General features: G+C 39.0%; 1 protein-coding gene across 5 annotated transcripts in view; it reads right to left on the reverse strand.

Annotated features, from left to right (window-relative positions):
• Window positions 1–1,994: 1,994 nt before the first annotated feature.
• LOC133526330 (protein gustavus) overlaps window positions 1,995–20,244 on the reverse strand; it is a 91,813-nt gene continuing 73,563 nt past the window's right edge. For 4 of the 5 annotated variants that reach the window (XM_061862891.1, XM_061862889.1, XM_061862892.1 and 1 more), the window contains 4 exons: window positions 13,222–13,524; window positions 10,367–10,628; window positions 6,880–7,135; window positions 1,995–2,991 (listed from right to left, as the gene is read on the reverse strand). In XM_061862891.1, coding sequence (XP_061718875.1) covers window positions 2,855–2,991; window positions 6,880–7,135; window positions 10,367–10,628; window positions 13,222–13,412 — 846 coding nt within the window. In that variant the 5' untranslated portion in view covers window positions 13,413–13,524 and the 3' untranslated portion in view covers window positions 1,995–2,854. Of the gene's footprint in view, window positions 2,992–6,879; window positions 7,136–10,366; window positions 10,629–13,221; window positions 13,525–14,682; window positions 14,809–20,244 lie in introns of those variants that run through there. The other variant, XM_061862893.1, reaches the window with a different exon arrangement.

Genomic DNA, 20,244 nt, shown 5'->3' on the forward strand with positions numbered 1-20,244 from the left:
TTTGGGTATTTCGAAACGAGAAATCGTTGGTCCTTCAGTGAGGGGTTTATCGTAAGGGGCCGTGGCAACAGTTACATCAAGTTTGGTGTATATCATGATTATATCACTTATGCAACAAAAATATCATTCTAACGCGCTTCCTCGCACATTCCTCACCACTCGTCCCTCACCTCGCAGGCACGCTCCGTCTTCACGTACACTCGCACACATTCTCGCACACGCTCTCGCACACAATCATCGCATTTGGCAGTTTATCATCGTCTATTTACGTATAACATGTCGATATTCACATGAAACTCTGACGACTATTACAAAATAATGCTGAATTAAAAAATAACATCTCCCGACAGTCAACTGAACGGCGTACGTCTAATATATATATTTATACCGGAGATAAAATGGGAATATCAACATCGTACAAAAGTGGATTCCACGAGGGACGCCTACATGCCGTACGTCTACATACGAAAAATTCTTATTAAAATGGAAGTACTTACACATTTTTAAGTTACGATACAACTAATTTGGATCAAAAATGGCTGACGAGTCGATTAGTACAGTGCTTTCACGATACTATTTATCTTTAATTGCAATCTACATACTAAGTCGTAAAACAGAAGACTTACGAGGAGCGATCGACTTGCAAATCATACCAATACATACTAGGAATCGTCTTAAAGCAAAAGTTTCAGAAAATGTACATCTAAAATAATCCCCGGGTGACATGTTAACTTCCTGTGGATTAATGCGTATATTATATACATTACACACTCACACGTTTTTTTTACATAGGAATTAAAGTTACTAAACTAAAAAATAAACCAGTCGCTTAGTGAGCTATATAATAGTTTGTAAGATCGCCAACGATACACACTGGCCTAGAGCGGCGGCCGACACGACACGCTGTGAGCGGTGAGGCTCCGCCTTGTTGTTCTAAAATATACTTCTTAACGAGGAAATACGGCTCTCTGCCATCACCCATCACCCGTCCAGAGTCACGGCAGAAATCGTATTCTATAAGAGATCAATATGGCTTTAAAACGTGCGGCTTGCATTACAGGACAATGTAAACACATCGCAATATTTACTGCCACATCTAACTTATAAATAGTGTCGTATATAAATCGTCAATTCATCTCGAATCGTCGCTATTCGAGGTAACGATACCCGGAACTAGTCCACCATTACGCTTCCAAAATTAATTAGGCAATATACATAAATTTTATGAGAAATACCCTTTCGGAGCATATGCGATATTGATATCATTAAAACTTAAATGTTTGAAAAAATAATTCATCACTATTTATATAAATTCTGACTTTGATTAATCAATAAAATATTATCACAGTAATTATTGAAATAAAAATAAATTTAAGGTATGTTGCAATGCAAATCAAAATAATCAAATATGTCTTCTATAATCAAATTGTTTTCAATATTTGTTTGGTGTTATAGGTTACACGCGTCCATATTCGTAGTTTATTATATTAGCCACTACGTCATTATATTTATTTAAACAAAAATCAGTCCGTGCAAGAAGGTAATGTCATTCGGAATAGGCGCTGACGGTTCTAGTGGAAAATGAATGTTACATGTCTGCATTGGAACACCGTTCTCTTTGCGTATGCACTCGCCAAAATACTTCTATTCGAATACCTCGATATTGGTAAAATATTGTATCGCTCAGTAACAATCGTCATATTATTTAACAAACCTAATGGTGTATCGTAACGCTGCACGCTGTAACATCTTGGAAGGATAAGATACAGCATGTCTATTGAAAAAAAAAGTCTGTTGATTTTGCTAGATTTGAGCACAATTGTACATGAGAATCGATATTTTATAGATAGACAAGCTTAATGTATAAAATTGGGTGAGTAGGGACAAAACGGACATTCAAGATAAAATTTTACTTTTTACATGTTGTAAACTGATTTTTATACATAATAAATGTTCCGGTGGTTGGAATTTTAGTTTTTTTTATGATTTTGTGTAGTTCAATTTCATAATTTTAAAGATAAATATGAAATAGTTGGAACAAGGGTGAGGGGAGATTTTTTACTAAGGTGAGTTTTGAAAATTGTTGGATCGACACTTCGGGATTATGAACATTATAAATAGCTTGATTTGTTATTTGAATATATAATTTACGTAGCAGTAGCTTGAAAAAACCAACTTCTCTCTCTTCTCTCTGTCATCCTTCCTCACCCCATTCATAACCCAACTGTCGCCGTAATCCCTACTCACCCCATTTTACGGTACTCGTCGGTTAAAGATGTTTGTACGTTAGCGTACACGCGAGTTTGTAGTCACATAGCAAGTAGTCTCTTTATATATAATTTTCTAAATCTGAGCGATAAAATAAGCAGTCGCTTGAAGTGTCGTCGAACAAGTTTTTAATGTTGAGCTAATTCAGCGGACGCCTAACCACGGGCATAGTCTACGGACGGGCTTGTACATACGAATTCCACTCGCGGAGAGTCTGGCATCCGGAGCCACATTTGAAATTATTTATTTTTACTCAAGGTACGAGGCTGTTTTATGAATATTGACGAGAAGGCGTGTTTCCGAAACCGAGGGGAGGGTGTCTTTTTTACCCTCCTAGTTTCGTATCGGAAACGGTTCGGGTCGAAAATATTATGTACATAACTCGAGGAACGGTTTTGGAACGGGGCGTTAATCCGGAGATTATAGCGTCATCGTTAAACTTTGAACATCTACTTGTGAGTAAAAATGTAGAGGTACCAAATTAGAGGAGTAAATAGGAATGAATTTAGGTATCGTTCGGGGTTCTCGCGTCGGGCGACGGCTGCGACGGCTGCGGGCGGCGCGCGCGGTGCGCCCGCACGTGGTACTAGGGCGCGCGGTACAGCAGGTAGGCGGTGAGCGCGGGCGGCAGCGCCAGGCGGCCCGCCGCGGCGCGCAGGCGCGGCCGCCCCACGCGCTGCCGGATCACGCGCCGGCACAGCTCCATCAGCGGCAGCGGCTCCGCTGCAAACGGGACCGACACGGTTACAACGGTGCAAGGTATAACAGGACCACTCGACGTGGGCTCCCGGTTGGTCGGGTTATGATCGCTGCAAATTAGCTCTTAAGTGTCAACTCTTCCGAGGAGTACACCAAATTGCAAATCATCCTACGTAGTCCTGAATGCAACAAAAATAGTGGGAAACCGTTTAAGAGCAAGTTTCGTCTTATGTTTTGATAAGAAGATAGAAAAAAAAAACACACCAACCGGTGAAAAATTTATTTCTTCATTATTAAAAAAAAATTATGTGAAAGTTGCATTTTGAGCATAAATATTTAACGACGTCCATTTGGATTGAATTTATTTTTGTTTGATATCTTACAGTTGATATTTTCTTCAACTGGGTGTGGTAAAAAAAAATTTCTACTCTTCGACTGTAATGGTTGAATTAAGATTTCGTATACCAAACTGTAATTGGGTGCTTTTCATGTATGGGCTCCCAACTCAACTATAATATTTATTACAGTACATATGGGGCTACTTTATAGCACTAGTGCGAGAAGTAGCATATTACGTTACTGTGTCGAACATTTAAAGGGCCATATGTACTGTAAAACGTTGTACGATACATGTGCGAATAGGTAATTCGCAACTCGTGTCGATTTAAAACACTCCCTTCGGTCGTGTTTTAATTTATCGCCACTCGTTTCGAATTTCCTATTTTTCGCACTTGTATCGTAATGTACTATTTCGAAGCAGTTTAGTCAACTATATTTAAATGGACCAATCACAGCTCGCCGCGGCCAAGAGGACGATAGATACAATAGCTCAAATTAATTATTTATTTTAGGTTGAATAGTAGAAACAATTGCTTCATAAGTCATAAACGCACATGTGACACCCTTAATATAGCAACATCCATAGATTACGAAAACCGCTTACCATTGCTTGTTAGTCTCCATAGGCTACGGTGGCCAAAATCGAGAAAAAACTGTGTAAAAATTGAATTTAACAAGGAGCAAGTACCAGGGCCTCATGAGTTACGAGAAGGTGTCGCCGACCACTCCGCCGGGTCCCGGCGGCCGGGCGCGTACGAGTATGAAGGTATCGCGGCTGCTCGCGTATCTTAATAGCCGTATACTTTTGGCTTGTTTACCTGTATGATTTTATTAGTTTACGAGTATTATTTTTATTGACTCGTAGAAAAAGTATTGTACCTATACAATAGTGATATAATCAAGCTTTTCAATCTCGTACCTGTATAAAATACTATTATGATTCACTCGAGGGCAAAATTTGTTTAACCCTTTTCCAGGCCGCACCAATCTACAAGGTTTTCCCAAAAAATTCAAATATATTCCAATAAATCCAGCTTTGATGATTCATTTGAAGACAAGTTACATTTTCCGAAAGTGCAATCTCATTTGAACTTTAACGCATTCACTGCCAGCAACCCGCCAGACGGGCGCTCAGTCCGTAGTCGCTTTTCGCTACATACGCATTTTCCCATGTTATCGGCTACGCTCGTAGCGCGTACTGAATGTGTTAAATCGGATGGCTAAGGTTGAAATTCTATTGGCGCGTATGTGGTCGATAAATCGTACTATGCCTGGAAAAGGGTTAACCCTCATGCCTTGACACCCTCGCAACGCTCACGATCCCACTTTTCGAACCACTCGCTACGCTTTTGAAATCTTGCGGTAGCTCGGATGTCAATTTTACCACGAGCGATTAAACAATAACTTTGTCCATTTGTAAAACAAATAACATTTTTTCCTATGAGACAAATCGTTCAAGTAGACCCATCCTTCACACAAAGTTAAAAAAAAATCGTATCAATAAATTCTTCTTTTACTTTTTCTTAATCGGAACACGATAATGAATATGCTCTTAAACAAATACCCATTATTTTTGTCACACCTTGTATTAGTTGCAAAATATAAGATTATAATAAATTAAAATGTACATACTATATCCTAAAATTTTATAATACAATTAATAAAATAAACAAATAAATATATTTATTTTATATATGTTACGGATAAATACAACCAACACGACATATCTCTAGCATCCATATCTCCAAAACTCATTTGAATTACAAAAAGCACCTATATGAATTCATATGAACCACCCCGTCTGGTTCAACAGAACGATAACGTTTTCGGGACGTGTTGTCCCTATTGACTGGCTTATCTATAAATCGAGGTCGGTGCTTCCATACATTGTCAAATGATAATTGATTCACTTTGATGATACCTACACAGTTAATTGTAGCATGAAGAAGCGTAATAATTGTTTAAGTATTAAATTTAATTACGCAAGATAAAAACGTTAATTGTCATAATAATACTGCAATTAATTGTTGCTTATTTCTCAAGATCCGTCTAATATCAACGGTCATTACGAGGTTCCTTAACAATGGGCGCTACTATAAATGATTGACAGCTGTTAACGACCAAGATTAATCTCAAACAAAACAAATACCTATTCATAATCGTACTCTTGTGTCTGTCTAGGTCAAATTTGCACCCACTTTGACAAAACAAAGTGTGGAGATGTCCTTATAAATGTCATCGTTACATAGAAATTTAAAGTTTACGATGACAGTGACAGTTATGATTGCAAAGTCTATGCAGAGTCGAGTCGAATCGAGTGTGGTTGAGTTTGCTCCGACTCTAAACGATAGAGTTATGGAAGGTAGAGGCAAGGAACAGAATCTCCTTAGGCAGAACTGTTGCTAAAGTGTCCAGCTGTCAGCTATAAATAATAGTTCCAAATCTCTCCAGAGTAGCGCTAGAGTAGCTAAGAACCTAGGCGTTATTGACGGAGTGAAGTGCGCTGTCTATGATAAGATTTTTTTCTCAAGTATTCTAGGTATTGTAGCGCCACCTATTTATGGTTTTTTGTCGGACACTTTTTGGAATATGGAGATTCTGTTCCTTGCCTCTACCTTCCATAGATGGAGTGCTTTCCTACTAGTAAGTCAGTTTTTTTTTCGAACTGTCAAAACGATTAACCACTATGGTATTATGGAATTTAAAATCTACGTCACGGTCACGTTGCCTACTTTTTTTACATCTATCCCATATTGCATTTGTTAAATAGAAATTTTGTCAAAAAATGACTGCTGTCTACGTGTTTAGAAAATAATTATCTAACAATGATGCTTTATTTCGTGCACGGTGTAAAATAATTTAAATTAATGACATACTAGATGGTTTGATTTCTCATACATTTTCTATGGAATCTTGTGGAAGCAGAGGTAACTTTTCTGCAGACGCAATATCCCGACGGTAGGAGTTGAGAGGTTAATGATCGTTGAAACTTATTATTTGCAGGTTTAGAGAATACATCTTTTTGTATTATAACTTGAATTGAAGTAAAGTCAATGTTTACCCGAGACATTGTTTGGAATTATATAGAGCCAATTTAATTTTAAGATACTGTTTTACTATACTGAGGAAAGAGAATCAAAACAAATATTCTGTCAAATATTTTAGGGCAAAGTGAATTGTTACTATGAGCGCTGGACTTAGATCCCGAAATCCGAAGATCGAAGTCGGTTGAACCAGATCTTTAACGCTCTCTCATTAAGAAGAAAGAGGACGGCCGTTTCTCCATACAGATGTAGTCCCTATTTGCCTCTCTGGATATTGACATGCCCCTAGCTCCTTACGTTTGACTTTCTTCGATTTTTTTTATTGTAAAAATTAAGAGGGAAAATCATTTTTCATACAAATTTTTCAAATCAAATGTAGGGGCATAGGTATGGTTCATATACAACAAATAGTGTCGAAATATTTGTTAATATCCAAGATATAATATAACTTGGTAGTCGGTCGATAAACTCACGGACCCATCTGCTTATAGTCGACTAATCGCAGATTAAACTAGAAAAAAAAACTCACGGTCGAGGCCGCCGATGTACTTCATGGTGATCTCGGCGTGGCCCCAGACGGCGGACACGATGGGGAACAGCGTCTTGCCGCGCAGGCCGCGCGCCGCCACGCCGAGGTAGCGGCCGTCGGCGCAGAAGGCCAGCGTGCCCTCGTCCATGTCCAGCACCACCAGCACGCGGTCCGGCACCATGAACTGCTCGTCGGGCCGCAGCAGCGCGGGGTACGTCGTCCCGCTGCCGCCCGTGCCTTTCGCGTTGTGGTATACCTGGAACGTCGCGGCGCAGGGGTTAATCGTGGCTCCAACGGCCCGCCCGATACTAACTCCAGATATGTGACACGTATTGCCTACCCTCTAAAAACCTGAACACTCCACTTTTAAAGTTTCCCTAGAAGCCCAATACTGTAGATCCTCAAGTCTAAAACATTGGCGGCTGTTGCTGCTGGACTTCTGCTAAAGATTTTTTGCACTAACCTTTCACTTGCCAACTACATTTGTTAGCTAAGTAGATAATCGCCTTATCATTCATTCATTTATTTGGTATTTTTATAATAACTGTACCCTCATATTTTTTTACTTAGCTTGTTTTCAATGTTGTATCGTCAACTGAAAAATTGCGTCAATTGCAAATTAGTGACATTAATTATTTGAACATCTGAAAGGGCTATAATAAGCTAAGCTTTATTTATATGGTAAGCTTGTAAGTTTTAGAGTAATCCTATACGTAAGGTCAACTAAAACCTGTAAAAAAACCTTGGTAACATTCTAACGCTGAACTCAGTCGTCACGCTATATTGCGTTTTCTTGGCGTTGCAAGTTACGATGTTAAAATACTTGGCAGAAAAGGAATTCATTATAAGACCGTCATGACATGTTGGAATTCAATATAAATATATTGTTTGTTTAATAGTTTAATAGTTTTAATACACATTTTGAGCATACTGACTTTATTAGATATGGGTAGCCTTCTATTTATATCCCGGATACTAAATAAAATGACAGTTTGATTGCCCTAATTAGTCCAAACGATCTGGGAAATATTAACACAGTAACAATACATTTACGAGTACATAATAATTAGCCCGCTAGTTGATCGCGCTACTTAAATCTAAACTACCCGACTACTACTAATCTAATCTTTTTGGACCCGGGTACGTCCTTAAACTACGTCCAAAAGAGTGGTATGGGCATTGTGAATGTCATCTGGCTTTGTGTGTAGGGCACAGACAGTGGATGTTTTTTTTTATTTTATTTTTTTATACTACGTCGGTGGCAAACAAGCATACGGCCTGCCTGATGTTAAGCAGTCTCCGTAGCCTATGTACACCTGCAACTCCCGAGGAGTTACATGCGCGTTGCCGACCCTAACCCCACCCCCCTCGTTGAGCTCCAGATCCGCATCTGACATTCAGATCGTTGAGGTCTGGATGTCATTCCAGAGCTTACGCGCATAGTTGCAGGCGTACATAGGCTACGAAGATTGCTTACCATCGGGCGGGCCGATTGCTTGTTTGCCACCGACATAGTATTAAAAAAAAACTAAATCTTCCATCGATGCTTCTTATTGGGTACTAGTCGTACCTACTGCTGTCGAAATGGTTGTGTTTATGCCCTATCACAAGTTAATCACAACACTAATTGACATTTAGACTGGAAACCAATAGCAATAAATTAATCGTCAATATCTACAAAACAGGAAACTAAATGTTACTAATTCAGTGCGCAAATACTAATTCGACGCTGAATGTTATTGGCAACATCAATCCATCAAATGGTCAATCGATCGCAACTGGATCGCAAAACATTTCCATAGTTCGTAATAAATTAGGGAGCTTTAGTACTATGAGAACTGTGCCATGTAGCTCTCTAGACGCCTCTCTCTATTTCGACATTAAGCAAGCGAGCGAGATTAGCGAGAATTACGGGGAATTACGCTCTCCACATAGCAGAAAAGCTAAAATAGTTCGCTATTCTGTTTGCAAGCTACGTAGCAATGACTAAGAACCATATTGTGAATTAACTAGTGAGGAAAATATGCTGCTAAGTGTAACATGTGCATTTACAGTTGCAACATCTTTTCTGTTTATTTTAAACAGTTTTTCAAGTTTAACACTGAGGTAAAAGGAGTTATGTGAAAAATATATGCATGATCACCGTGATAACGGCTAGAGGAGGCCTGTGCTTAGACAACCAGGCTAAAAAAATATCCGTTTGGGGGAACGTGGCATGCTATAGCGTAATTCATCATGGTAATACTTGCGATGCATGAAGGTTTTTCCGATATGACTAATCACTGACTCGGGATTGCGGCATCTTCATAGCACAAGTTATTAGGGTTCCGTAGCCAAATGGCAAAAAACGGAACCCTTATAGATTCGTCATGTCCGTCTGTCTGTCCCTTTATGTCACAGCCACTTTTTTCCGAAACTATAAGAGCTATTATACTGTTCAAACTTGGTAAGTAGATGTATTCTATGAACCGCATTAAGATTTTTACACAAAAATAGAAAAAAAAACAATAAATTTTGGGGGTTCCCCATACTTACAACTGAAACTCAAAAAATCTTTTTTCATCAAACCCATACGTGTGGGGTATCTATGGATAGGTCTTCAAAAATTATATTGAGGTTTCTAATAATTTTTTTTCTAAACTGAATAGTTTGCGTGAGAGACACTTCCAAAGTGGTAAAATGTGTGTGCCCCCCCCCCCCCCCCCTGTAACTTTTAAAAGAAGCGACTGATAAACCTAAAAAAAATATATGATGTACATTACCATGCAAACTTCCACCGAAAATTGGTTTGAACGAGATCTAGTAAGTAGTTTTTTTTAATACGTCATAAAATTAAAAAAAAAAAAAATCATCAAACCCATACTTGTGGGGTATCTATGGATAGGTCTTCAAAAATGAAATGTAGGTTTCTAATATCATTTTTTTCTAAACTGAATAGTTTGCGCGAGACACATCCAAAGTGGAAAAATGTGCCCCCCCCACCCTTCCCTGTAACTTCTAAAATAACAGAATGAAAAATCTAAAAAAAATATATGATATACATTACCATGCAAACTTCCACCGAAAATTGGTTTGAACGAGATCTAGTAAGTAGTTTTTTTTAATACCCTTCATGGGCGAGTCCGACTCGCACTTGGCCGCTTTTTTTAATGCACATTTACTTTCTGCCAAAAACTGCTATTCGCAGAGATCTTGTATGCAATCGGATCAAGGTAACTTTCGACGTATCGAAATACGTACGGAAGTGGCATATATACGTCTATAGTCTAGTATATATTCGTCTACGATAAACGTCTTAGAATAGTGACCTCTACGCTGACATTTTGACACTTTAAAAGTGCAGAGTTAGCTTAGTCGGACTCCAGTTTTTAAAGCCCTGGTATTAAGCTAATTTAAGTCTTCTCCTAAAACGACCAGTCAAGACAAAATGTATCATCGGTTAGATTTCTGGAATAGATGTTGTGATACATGTGACCGATGGCCTCACCTTATTTCTCCCGAGGTCCCATCCCCAGCTCTGATCCGTAGCGCCGACTAGGCTCTGATATCCGACGGAGTGCAGCGGCGCGTGCTGCGTGGCCACCCCGACGACGGCGTGCGTGCCGCGCTGGCGCGACGGCCACACCACCTCCCAGCAGTGCAGGCCCCGCGAGTAGCCAGTGCGACCGCGGATGCAGTCTGTGCTCTGCGCTACCGGGTGCCGGTGAAACGTTAACGCGTCCTCTTCTTTTACAAATATGTTTAGTGATCTGGAATCGGACGGAGGATTATGTTAGAGATTTCATTTGTAAGAGGGACAATGTTAAGAAAAACTAGAAATGTGTCTAAAATAGGTATATAACTCATTCTAGTTTAAGTTTGCATCAAAATTGTGGGTGTATTATATTTACACCTAACATTAGTACCTAAATCTTTCTATAGGTAGGTATCCCTCTTCTTAGCGAGTGATCTCGCTAGGACAGGGGTTCCCAATCTTTTTCAACATGCGGCGCAGTTACAAGTTTAGTATTTTGCAACGGCGCCCTTGTAAATTTAAAATCACGGTCGAAAAAGAGTGACACGACGCTATATTATTTACCGATGCGAGCGCTCAAATAGGTACCCGCGAATATTTGTGTTTTCGGATAATGATAGAACTCACGGCGCCCCTCTTTACTTTCTACGGCGCACCAGGGCGCCGCGGCGCACACTTTGGGAACCCCTGCTCTAGGAGGTATGGCTGAGGAAATTGTTAATACTTTTGGTCACATAAAACTACAATGATATTGAAACTTTACATGCGTGCCAAATTTCGGCCTAATTGAGCTGGAAGCGAGTCCAAACGGACTGTAAAATTTGTTTACTAATCCATATTTAGACCAGTGTGTTCGCAATACGCGCTATTGTAGGAAAGCGAAGGGAAATAGTTTAAGTTGTATAGAGCTAGGACAAGACTCGTAACGAAACGAGAGCTATTGAAATGCTAACGTTTACCGTACGGTGAACATGAATAGCAAAAATTTTGGGACTTGATATTTTACCATAATCAGCTGTTAGAGCAAAGGGTAATCCGTTTATGGGGGTTTAAAATAGCATGTTTAGAGGCGTCACCCTGTTGAGCTAATCCGGAATTGGGACGCGGAGGCGAGAAGCTCGCTACAGGAGTTACGTCGTACGTATCCAGATGTTTGAGTGTATGTAGTAAATCAGGTCAATTACTGTATTAGCATTTATAGCTTCTGTATGAAAACTATTGGTTTGCACAACATTTGGACGAAGTGACGTAATGATGAGAACATGTTTTAATTCATATATAGCATTTATAAGGTAGACGTCCTAGTGCACGAGCACTACTAGGCTGCCACGAGGCTGTCCGAGCTTCAAACATGTCAGCTTTAAACTTAAGTCATTGTCAATAAAGGTGAGGAGGGTGGTATCTATTGGGCGTTAGCATGTCAAGCTTAGGAAGTTTACTGTTATTAGAGATTTTGACGAAAATATGTCATAACTTTTCAGAAAATCTCAGCATTCACACAGGGATAAATTATCTAGATAGTGTGGGTAACTACCCAGTTTGGGGCAATAGACTCAAAGCTGGGATTATTCGATTAACATACATTGCATATTACGGAAGGACGAAGACGTAAGCAAGGGCCCACAATAGACAATTAAGGGTCTCGGAAATTGGTATCAAAAGCCCGAGCAAATCCAAGCTCCATCAATTGAGTAACTAGATTTTGTGATAGCTCAATCGAACGTTTCTTGAAGAAAGTAAAATAAGTTATTAATTCAGTGGAACATAAAGGCGTGAAAGATTTACTTCCTGGAGGTGCACTCATAAGTGAGAAACATGTTACTCGACTTCAACAACTTTTTCGACTTCATATTATACCAAATGGTTTGATTAGGGATCTGGAATGGAAACATAGGTAAGTAAAAATGATCCCGAAATAAACACGTGATATGGTAGAGACTGCAGGCGACGACTGCATTATGATTTTCACTTTACTTATTCATACCCGACTGGGACTTTACACTTCAAATAAGACTTCTTTTACTTTTGTGCGTACTTAGTTACAATATTATTGAGAACTTATTGCAGATTTTTAACCCTTTTCTAGGTCGCACCAATATACAAGGTTTTCCCAAAAAAGCCAAATATATTCCAATTAATCCAGCTTTGAGGATTCATTTGAAGACAAGTAACATTTCCTGAAAGTGTAATCTAATTTGAACCTTAAATCGGAATGCTAAAGTTGAAATTCTAATAGCGCGTATGTGGTCGATAAATCGTACTATGCCTGGAAAAGGGTTAACTAAAACCAGCTCCAACTTGAATTATTTGGGTGTGGCCCCATAAGTGACTCGGTGCACAATTGTGCAGTCACGTCTGAAAATATCGATACGAAAAATGTCCCAAAATATGTATTAATGACATATTTTTATATTATATGACATTATTACACAAATTGACTAAGTCCCACAGTAAGCTCAATAAGGCTTGTGTTGAGGGTACTTAGACAACGATATATATAATATATAAATATTAATAAATACTTAAATACATAGAAAACACCCATGACTCAGGAACAAATATCCATGCTCATCACACGAAAAAATGCCCTTACCAGGATTTGAACCCGGGACCATCAGCTTCGTAGGCAGGGTCACTACCCACTAAGCCAAACCGGTCGTCAAAATGTATACCTTAATATATGGGCAATGTCGTGTATACATATTTATCGCACTTTTTTCGTATCGATATTTTCAGACGTGACCGTACCATTAAAAAAAAAACAAGTGTAGGAAGCTACGTTACAGTTCTTGTACACAGGTTAGTACCTAACAATAAAGTCAACTCACCTATCGCCCGGGTTCCAGGCATGCTTGAGCTGCATCTCCGGATGCGCGGGCGGCGCGTCGAGCAGCGCGTCGAGGCGCGCCGGGCGCGGCGGCTCGGGCGCCAGCTCGCGCGCGACCACCGCCTTGTACGGCGCCGAGCACTCCCGCGACACCGATTTGACACCGCCGGACAGCTTTTGCCCCATGTTCATGCCCCTGCAGCGGGTGCGGGCGCGCTTCGGCAGCGCCTTGAGGCCGCCGCGCCGCGCCTCTTCCGCGCCGCCGCCGGCCCCGCTCCTCACTGAGCGCACCCCGCTCTTGTACCTGGAATCAATAATAATACTATTATTAATTATACAAACGGGACTTAATAATGAGTAAAAATCGTGAAAGTTTAAATCAATAATACTATTAATATACTAGAACTAAAATGTACCTACATTGAATCTTGCCAGCTTGTTGAGGAAGTAATTAGTTAAGTCAATAAGAAAGAAGTTTGTCATTTATTCACCTAATCTTTGACAGCTGTTACTTACACTTTAAATGGAAATCGAATCTTGAGGGTTTAGTTTTTATGAGTAGTCGCAACTAGAACGAAGCTCTGTTATTTAATAAATACTTCGCCAATATGTAACACTCGTAAAACTTAGAACAGGTATTTTGATCTAGCTTATCCTCGGAATTAGACCCTAGATCGAACCATTGGCACTGATAGGTACTTATTATACATTTTGTATAAAGCTACTCGAAATCGCACGCCCGATTCGATATCGTAAAAGCGTGGGAAAATACAACCCACTGCCTATATCTACTACACCTATACCTACTTACAAGGAAGGGTACCCAACTGTCCGACTCCGATTTGATTCATTTTGATATATGTTATAGAGTAGTCTAAAATAACGGACACGTATTTTTTTAGCTGCCCAAACTCAACCTGTTAGGAGAAAATGGCCTTCAAAGTACTAAAAAGTTACTAAATCTTCTAACTCCTATAGAAAGTGATGCTCAAGCAACTTGCTAGTTAATGGCTGGTTTGAGTATATGTTTGAAAGCAGCAAAAAATAATGAGCACGTGTTTTGTTATATCGGCTAAAACTCATTATTTCCTAAAAAAATCGACATTCGAAGTTTTATAATATCTTTTCGCTAAAGTTACACATAAAGACAGGTATTTTTTTAGGAAAACTTGAGTTGAAGCAGATATAACAAAACACGTGCTCATTATTTTTTGCTGCTTTCAAACATATACTCAAACCAGCCATTAACTAGCAAGTTGCTTGAGCATCACTTTCTATAAGAGTTAGAAGGTACTTTGAAGGACATTTTCTCTTAACAGGTTGAGTTTGGGCAGCTAAAAAAAATACGTGTCCGTTATTTTAGACTACTCTATAACATATATCAAAGTGAATCAAATCGGAGTCGGACAGTTGGGTACCCTTCCTTGTTAGATATAGATTGTGTAACTATGTTGCTACCTACTAAGGGAAATAATTCTTCACTTCACTTCACTCTTTTGTCTGTGGCTACCGTGCAGTTAAGCACAATTCTGCCAAAATCGAGTATCGAGCTTCGCACGGCTGGCATGAGGGTATACCAGAAAAACCTAACCGAAAGGTACCAAGAAACTGGGTAATACCTGGAACAAGACAGAACAGACACAATGTAACAATTACCCCAACCAATTAAGAACCAATTGTTAGAAACTTAGGCATTGACCGTTAAATAATAAGTAAATTTATGTAAATATCCATCATAACTATTTAAAGGTTTATATTGTTTTTGGTCATAAATTTGCTTACAGCACACGTGATGTTTTTTATTATTAGTAAGGAATAAAAGCGAAGCCATATTAGTAGGTAAGGGCACGTTAAGTCCAGGCAGGTTAGAATAAAGATCCGGGGGTTTATTGTTAAGCGGACAATTAAAGAAAATGTGATCTATATTACCAACTTCGGTTCCACAATTGCAAATCGGAGAGTCTTTTTTTAAAAATACGAATAAATAATAATAATTCTTAAATACGGTGAGATGTCAAACATTCGTCCGCCATTTTGTAATTTCTTGACAGGTTAGGCATCGAAGGCACAGACCTATTCGGCATTCAGCCACGACTGAAAATATATATTTAAACAAATATTTTAAACGGCTATTAAATCAATGAAATTAAATAATTTTAAACATAAACAAAAACATTAAATTATAAACGTCAGTATTTTAAAAGTAAAAGTCATTCATGCTATACTTGGTTTGTATGAATAGATATTATTAGTTGTGATCATTAACTTTAAAAACAGAAATTCATACTAAAATGTCACTGTATAGCTATAACAGAGTTAATTTTTAACAAGAAGAAACGTCTGCGAACGATGCTATTAAGCTTAGAATAAATTTAAAAGTGGAAAAATTACTGTTGGGTGAGACTTGAACACACGGCCCCTGGATCGATACTCCGTCGCTCTGCCATCTGGGCCACCAATACCTCAACCATAGGCAGCACATTTTTCCACCATATGGGTCTAGGGGACATCTACCGTAAGAACGATACATTTCTTAAAAAAAAATTATAACAAAGTTATCGCTAGATATAAATTATGAAAATTATTGTTTCTGAATTGAATAAGTCAGAAGACAAACAATTTGTTTGAGTAAATTGTAACATAACGACGATCAGATTTCAATTCCAGTAATCGTCTGGTGGCAATTAAAAGTGCTATTGTTTGATTTCTGGCAAGCGGGCGGTCCGCGTGAGCGGTCTGGTTGCCTAGAGATTACGGCGGTGTCGTCAGTGCTGGCGGATCGGGCTCATCTTAAAACGACCGTCTAACCGTGAAAGTCGCCGCTCAAAATCCAAGGTTAACATGCCCCTGGCTGCTTCGTTCTGAGGCTAATGTACTACTCTAAGGTTATGACTTATGTACAGTGGCTGTACGTTTTTCCTTAACTATGATGTCATATAATAAAATTACATATAATTGCTCCGCGCGGTAAGCCCGCCTACTTCTAAATAATAATGACGTCGCAAACGATCATTGTAATTGATATGCCGACACGAGCAACGTCTATGATGTCATTGCAGCACGAGTTCGGTGTCTACGTTTGAGTTTACAAATAAAGTTAAGTCGTAAATTTACAACAAAGCTATGGTAGGATGCGAAGGGACGCCTAGAAGGCACGTAAGTTACAAGGCCGTCTGCCTTTCCGTAGCCTAGAGCGGGCCGCACGACAAAAGCGGGAAGTGAAAGGCACTGAATGCGTCCCGTTCCGTCGCTTCTGACAAAACTAAACAACGACAGAATACCGCGGCTGCGACAATCGCTTCCAAATTATGCCTCAAATGGCGAATGTGTACTGCGGCCGCAGACAGGTTCGATAAACTTGACACGACTATTTGAATTCGTAACGAATTATGCGCAATTATCGATGCCATTTAACTCCGCGTGCGTGCGAGCTGTTTCCGCAATAATGCATCTTGGTTGCTCTCTACTCGTCTATCACATTCGTCGTTTTATTATCAAAAGCTTTTCGTTAAATGTGTAAATTATTCCTTCAAAGACTACCAACCTATATCCCTACTAAACGTCTCCATGTATAATATAATGATCCCTTCTCATCAAGTTTGCAGGCAAGGGTTAAAACTGATAGCATTATCCATAAACTCAAGTGGCCGCTTGTGTACAATCTACACGTGACAGTACCGTCTGGAACTCGTCAATTAAGTCCTGTCAATCGTTTTGATGTTTAAAATATGCGATAATTTACGTAACAAGTAAGCATTTCGGGTGACACGTAGTTTAGTAAAACATATAATATCAATAGTGCTTATGTGATTAATCACGTGCGCTGAAATAGCATTGATATCGCGTTGCATTTACCTACGGCGCCGTGGGAATTAGCGGATAAAGGTGACGGGATTTCAGAGTTACTTACTCGGCGATGTAAACTAGAAAATTGTCTTTTGAAAAAGGGGGGACTTGGGTGTGGAGTATATCGCGGCCGTTCACGCTCGGTGAGAGGTGAATGGAATCGGTGAACGCTACGCCATCGCCACTGTATTAGCGTGTGCCAACGAGCCCGAACAATGAACTAAACATGTGACGCGGTAAACATAGAGATACATGTCATACATGTGTATATGATATAGTTTAAATACAGTCCTAGCATGCTTAGGACACTGGTTTATTGAATGATAGGTATGCAGATTTAATCAAATAAATTTATATTACGAATTTACTGTATTTTCATTGAAAAGCGTCTGTTATTGGTTTCAATAAACATACTAATATAAGGACACAAGTTTTGTTCGACGACTGGCTCTGTGGTACTTTTTTTAACATAACAAAAATCATCTATTAGTATAATTATTAAGTAAAATTATTCTAACAACGGAGATTGCGGCATCTTTGGCAGCGTCTCCATTGAGTCGTAGCTATATATGATAATACAAGTAGATATGTGCACAATAACTACGCGCACATAATGAATAATGATTGTTTATAATGTGTTACAGTTACAACGTTTATTTATAATCGACAGCCGGCGTGTTATTTGTCGCAAATAATGAACCGGTTAACCGTGGCTGTTTAAAATCGCCACAAACATTTCACTCAATTTTAATCGGGTTTAACGACTCATTTGGCGGCGTGGTGTTTGTTTACTTATGCCTTATGTACTAAGCGAAGGTTTGCTGGCTTGATTCCTGTTCGCGAATGATGTTATAATAAGACAAAATTTCAGTGACACTGATAACTTGGAAAGGCGAGGCCGTTGCGTAAAAACGTAAATTATTTTTGAGAAAGTAGTTGTATTGAATATTTATTATGTTAAGGTTCAACAAGCCTTACAAGTTCGTCGTAAAAGTCGACTGCATATAGGTAGCTAACATATGAATATGACAGATATTTCGCAAACAGGTACCTATACTGATATGGTACACAATAATATCTGTCAGTTTTTCTTAGGCAACGGATGTCGCTCTGTGTTAATGAAGTTGTACTTACTTAATAAAACGCTCGAATAAAAGCAGTTTTTATAAACGAAATTGAAATCGTATCCGAAGGATTAAATCAATAATTGGATCGGATCGCATCATGTAGATTTATAATTTAACAGAATTTAAAATGATACGATGTCCAACAGTTCTTAATTGGAGAAACGTCGCCATTTCCGTTAATCATATCAGCGTTCATCATTTAAAATATGTAGTTACATATTCGTATTATATTTGGCTGTCAGAAAGAAATAGTTGTCAATGCAAAACGATGTCACGACATTTTTATGCTTTAATTGTATTTCATATGCGATATTTCAACATGCGCTGCGTAGGCGGACGTTAATATTTCAAGTCAAAGGCTCGGGTCGAGTGCATGCACTCGTGCACTCGAGAGCCTGTGCACTTCCCGACGGGTCAGACGGAGAAAGTGTGGCTTGGAATCGAGGGTGGCGTCTCTTGCGAAAGATGTCACGAGCCTCGCGCAACACGGCCTTTTTGGGATACGAACTTTAATCACGTTTCAAGAAATGTCAACATTGTCAGATTCTTCTTTGACTTTCAAAATCAATACAGCAAGTTTCGATAGTATTCTCTTTATCGCGGTCCAAATCGTATTTCTCAAAAGTTACGCCAAAATCGATAACCGAAGTTAGTATTCTTCCGAAGATAAGCTTCTTGGGTATGGTTTACTTTATCGTGTTCTTAATATTTAATATTCGTCCCTTGATGGGATCAGTGGCCGGGATTATCTGATAATCTAGGTGTCTATCAGAATTTAAACACCTGTAGGTGCCTGTTATGGAAGTAAATATTGAAATAAAAATATGCATTTAGATTCTTTGCTTGTTCTAATTCTAATGGTTGCACATTCACAATAATTATTTTCTAGTGCGGCGCGGCATTGCGTCGATGCACTATCACTAGCTTAAATAACAATTAATAATTGCTAGGGCGTGTCGTTGTAACCTTGTCTCGGTTGCAACAGGGCCCGTGTCAAGGAAAAACCTACATAGCAGTTTCCCTGGCCGCGAGAAATCACTAACATAGATTTGGCATGGATTGTGCTGATAAACCCCATTTGTACTGACTCAGTAAAACTTGTAGGCACCTAGCTATAAGTTTAGTGCCTATCAATTTTGTTACACAACATTGCCGTGACCTAAAGAAAATAGCGCTGCATTGCCATGATCAATAACTTAAGCGGTAGAATTAGACTCGTAAATATTTTCTATGTGCGGGTGACAGTTTTGACGGACAGTAGCAAGAACTGGAGGGGTCAGAATAGATGATATAATAGCCGTGAACAAACGATACTCGGTGAAGATTACATAACTTGCGCGCGCGCCTGTTGCTGCACCGCGCTGCGCTCCTCGTGTCAAGGATGCGCCGACTTGGGCATATTTTAATGAAGCTATTGTGCCATGGTCATCTATCTGTCTATATTTAAGACTTTAGTTCCTTATATATTATGCGTATCATACTTTCGATCGATAACGCACACGAACATAACTTCCTACAAACAGCCGAATAAAATACAGCAAGGCCTCGAATGTAATCCGAACTGCTGAGTGACCCCTTTCTTTAAGGGACAAAGCCTTTGCTTGGTCAATAAATATAACCTGGCAGACTAAATTAGATAAGTTCTTAAAATCATTTCGCATTTCACATCATAATTATATAGTGTTCAGTTACTTGTTTCTTAGTTATGGTAATTTTGGAGTCTCATTGAATATATTTTTTCACAATACTAGGTATATACTTCTTCTTTTATATCTAGAATCTTATTATCGAGATCCTACTGTATATATTTTTCAGGATATACTTTTGTTTTATATCAAACATACTATAGCCCGAACTCCGAACTGGGGTTGTTTTTAGGGTTCCGTAGCCAAATGGCAAAAAACGGAACCCTTATGGATTCGTCATGTTTCCGAAACTATAAGAACTATACTGTTGTAACTTGGTAAGTAGATGTATTCTAAGTAGATACACACAAAAATAGAAAAAAATAAACAATTAATTTTGGGGGTTCCCCATACTTAGATTTGAAA

This window comes from Cydia pomonella, chromosome 16 (genome assembly GCF_033807575.1).
Source record: "Cydia pomonella isolate Wapato2018A chromosome 16, ilCydPomo1, whole genome shotgun sequence".
Lineage (NCBI taxonomy): Eukaryota > Metazoa > Arthropoda > Insecta > Lepidoptera > Tortricidae > Cydia > Cydia pomonella.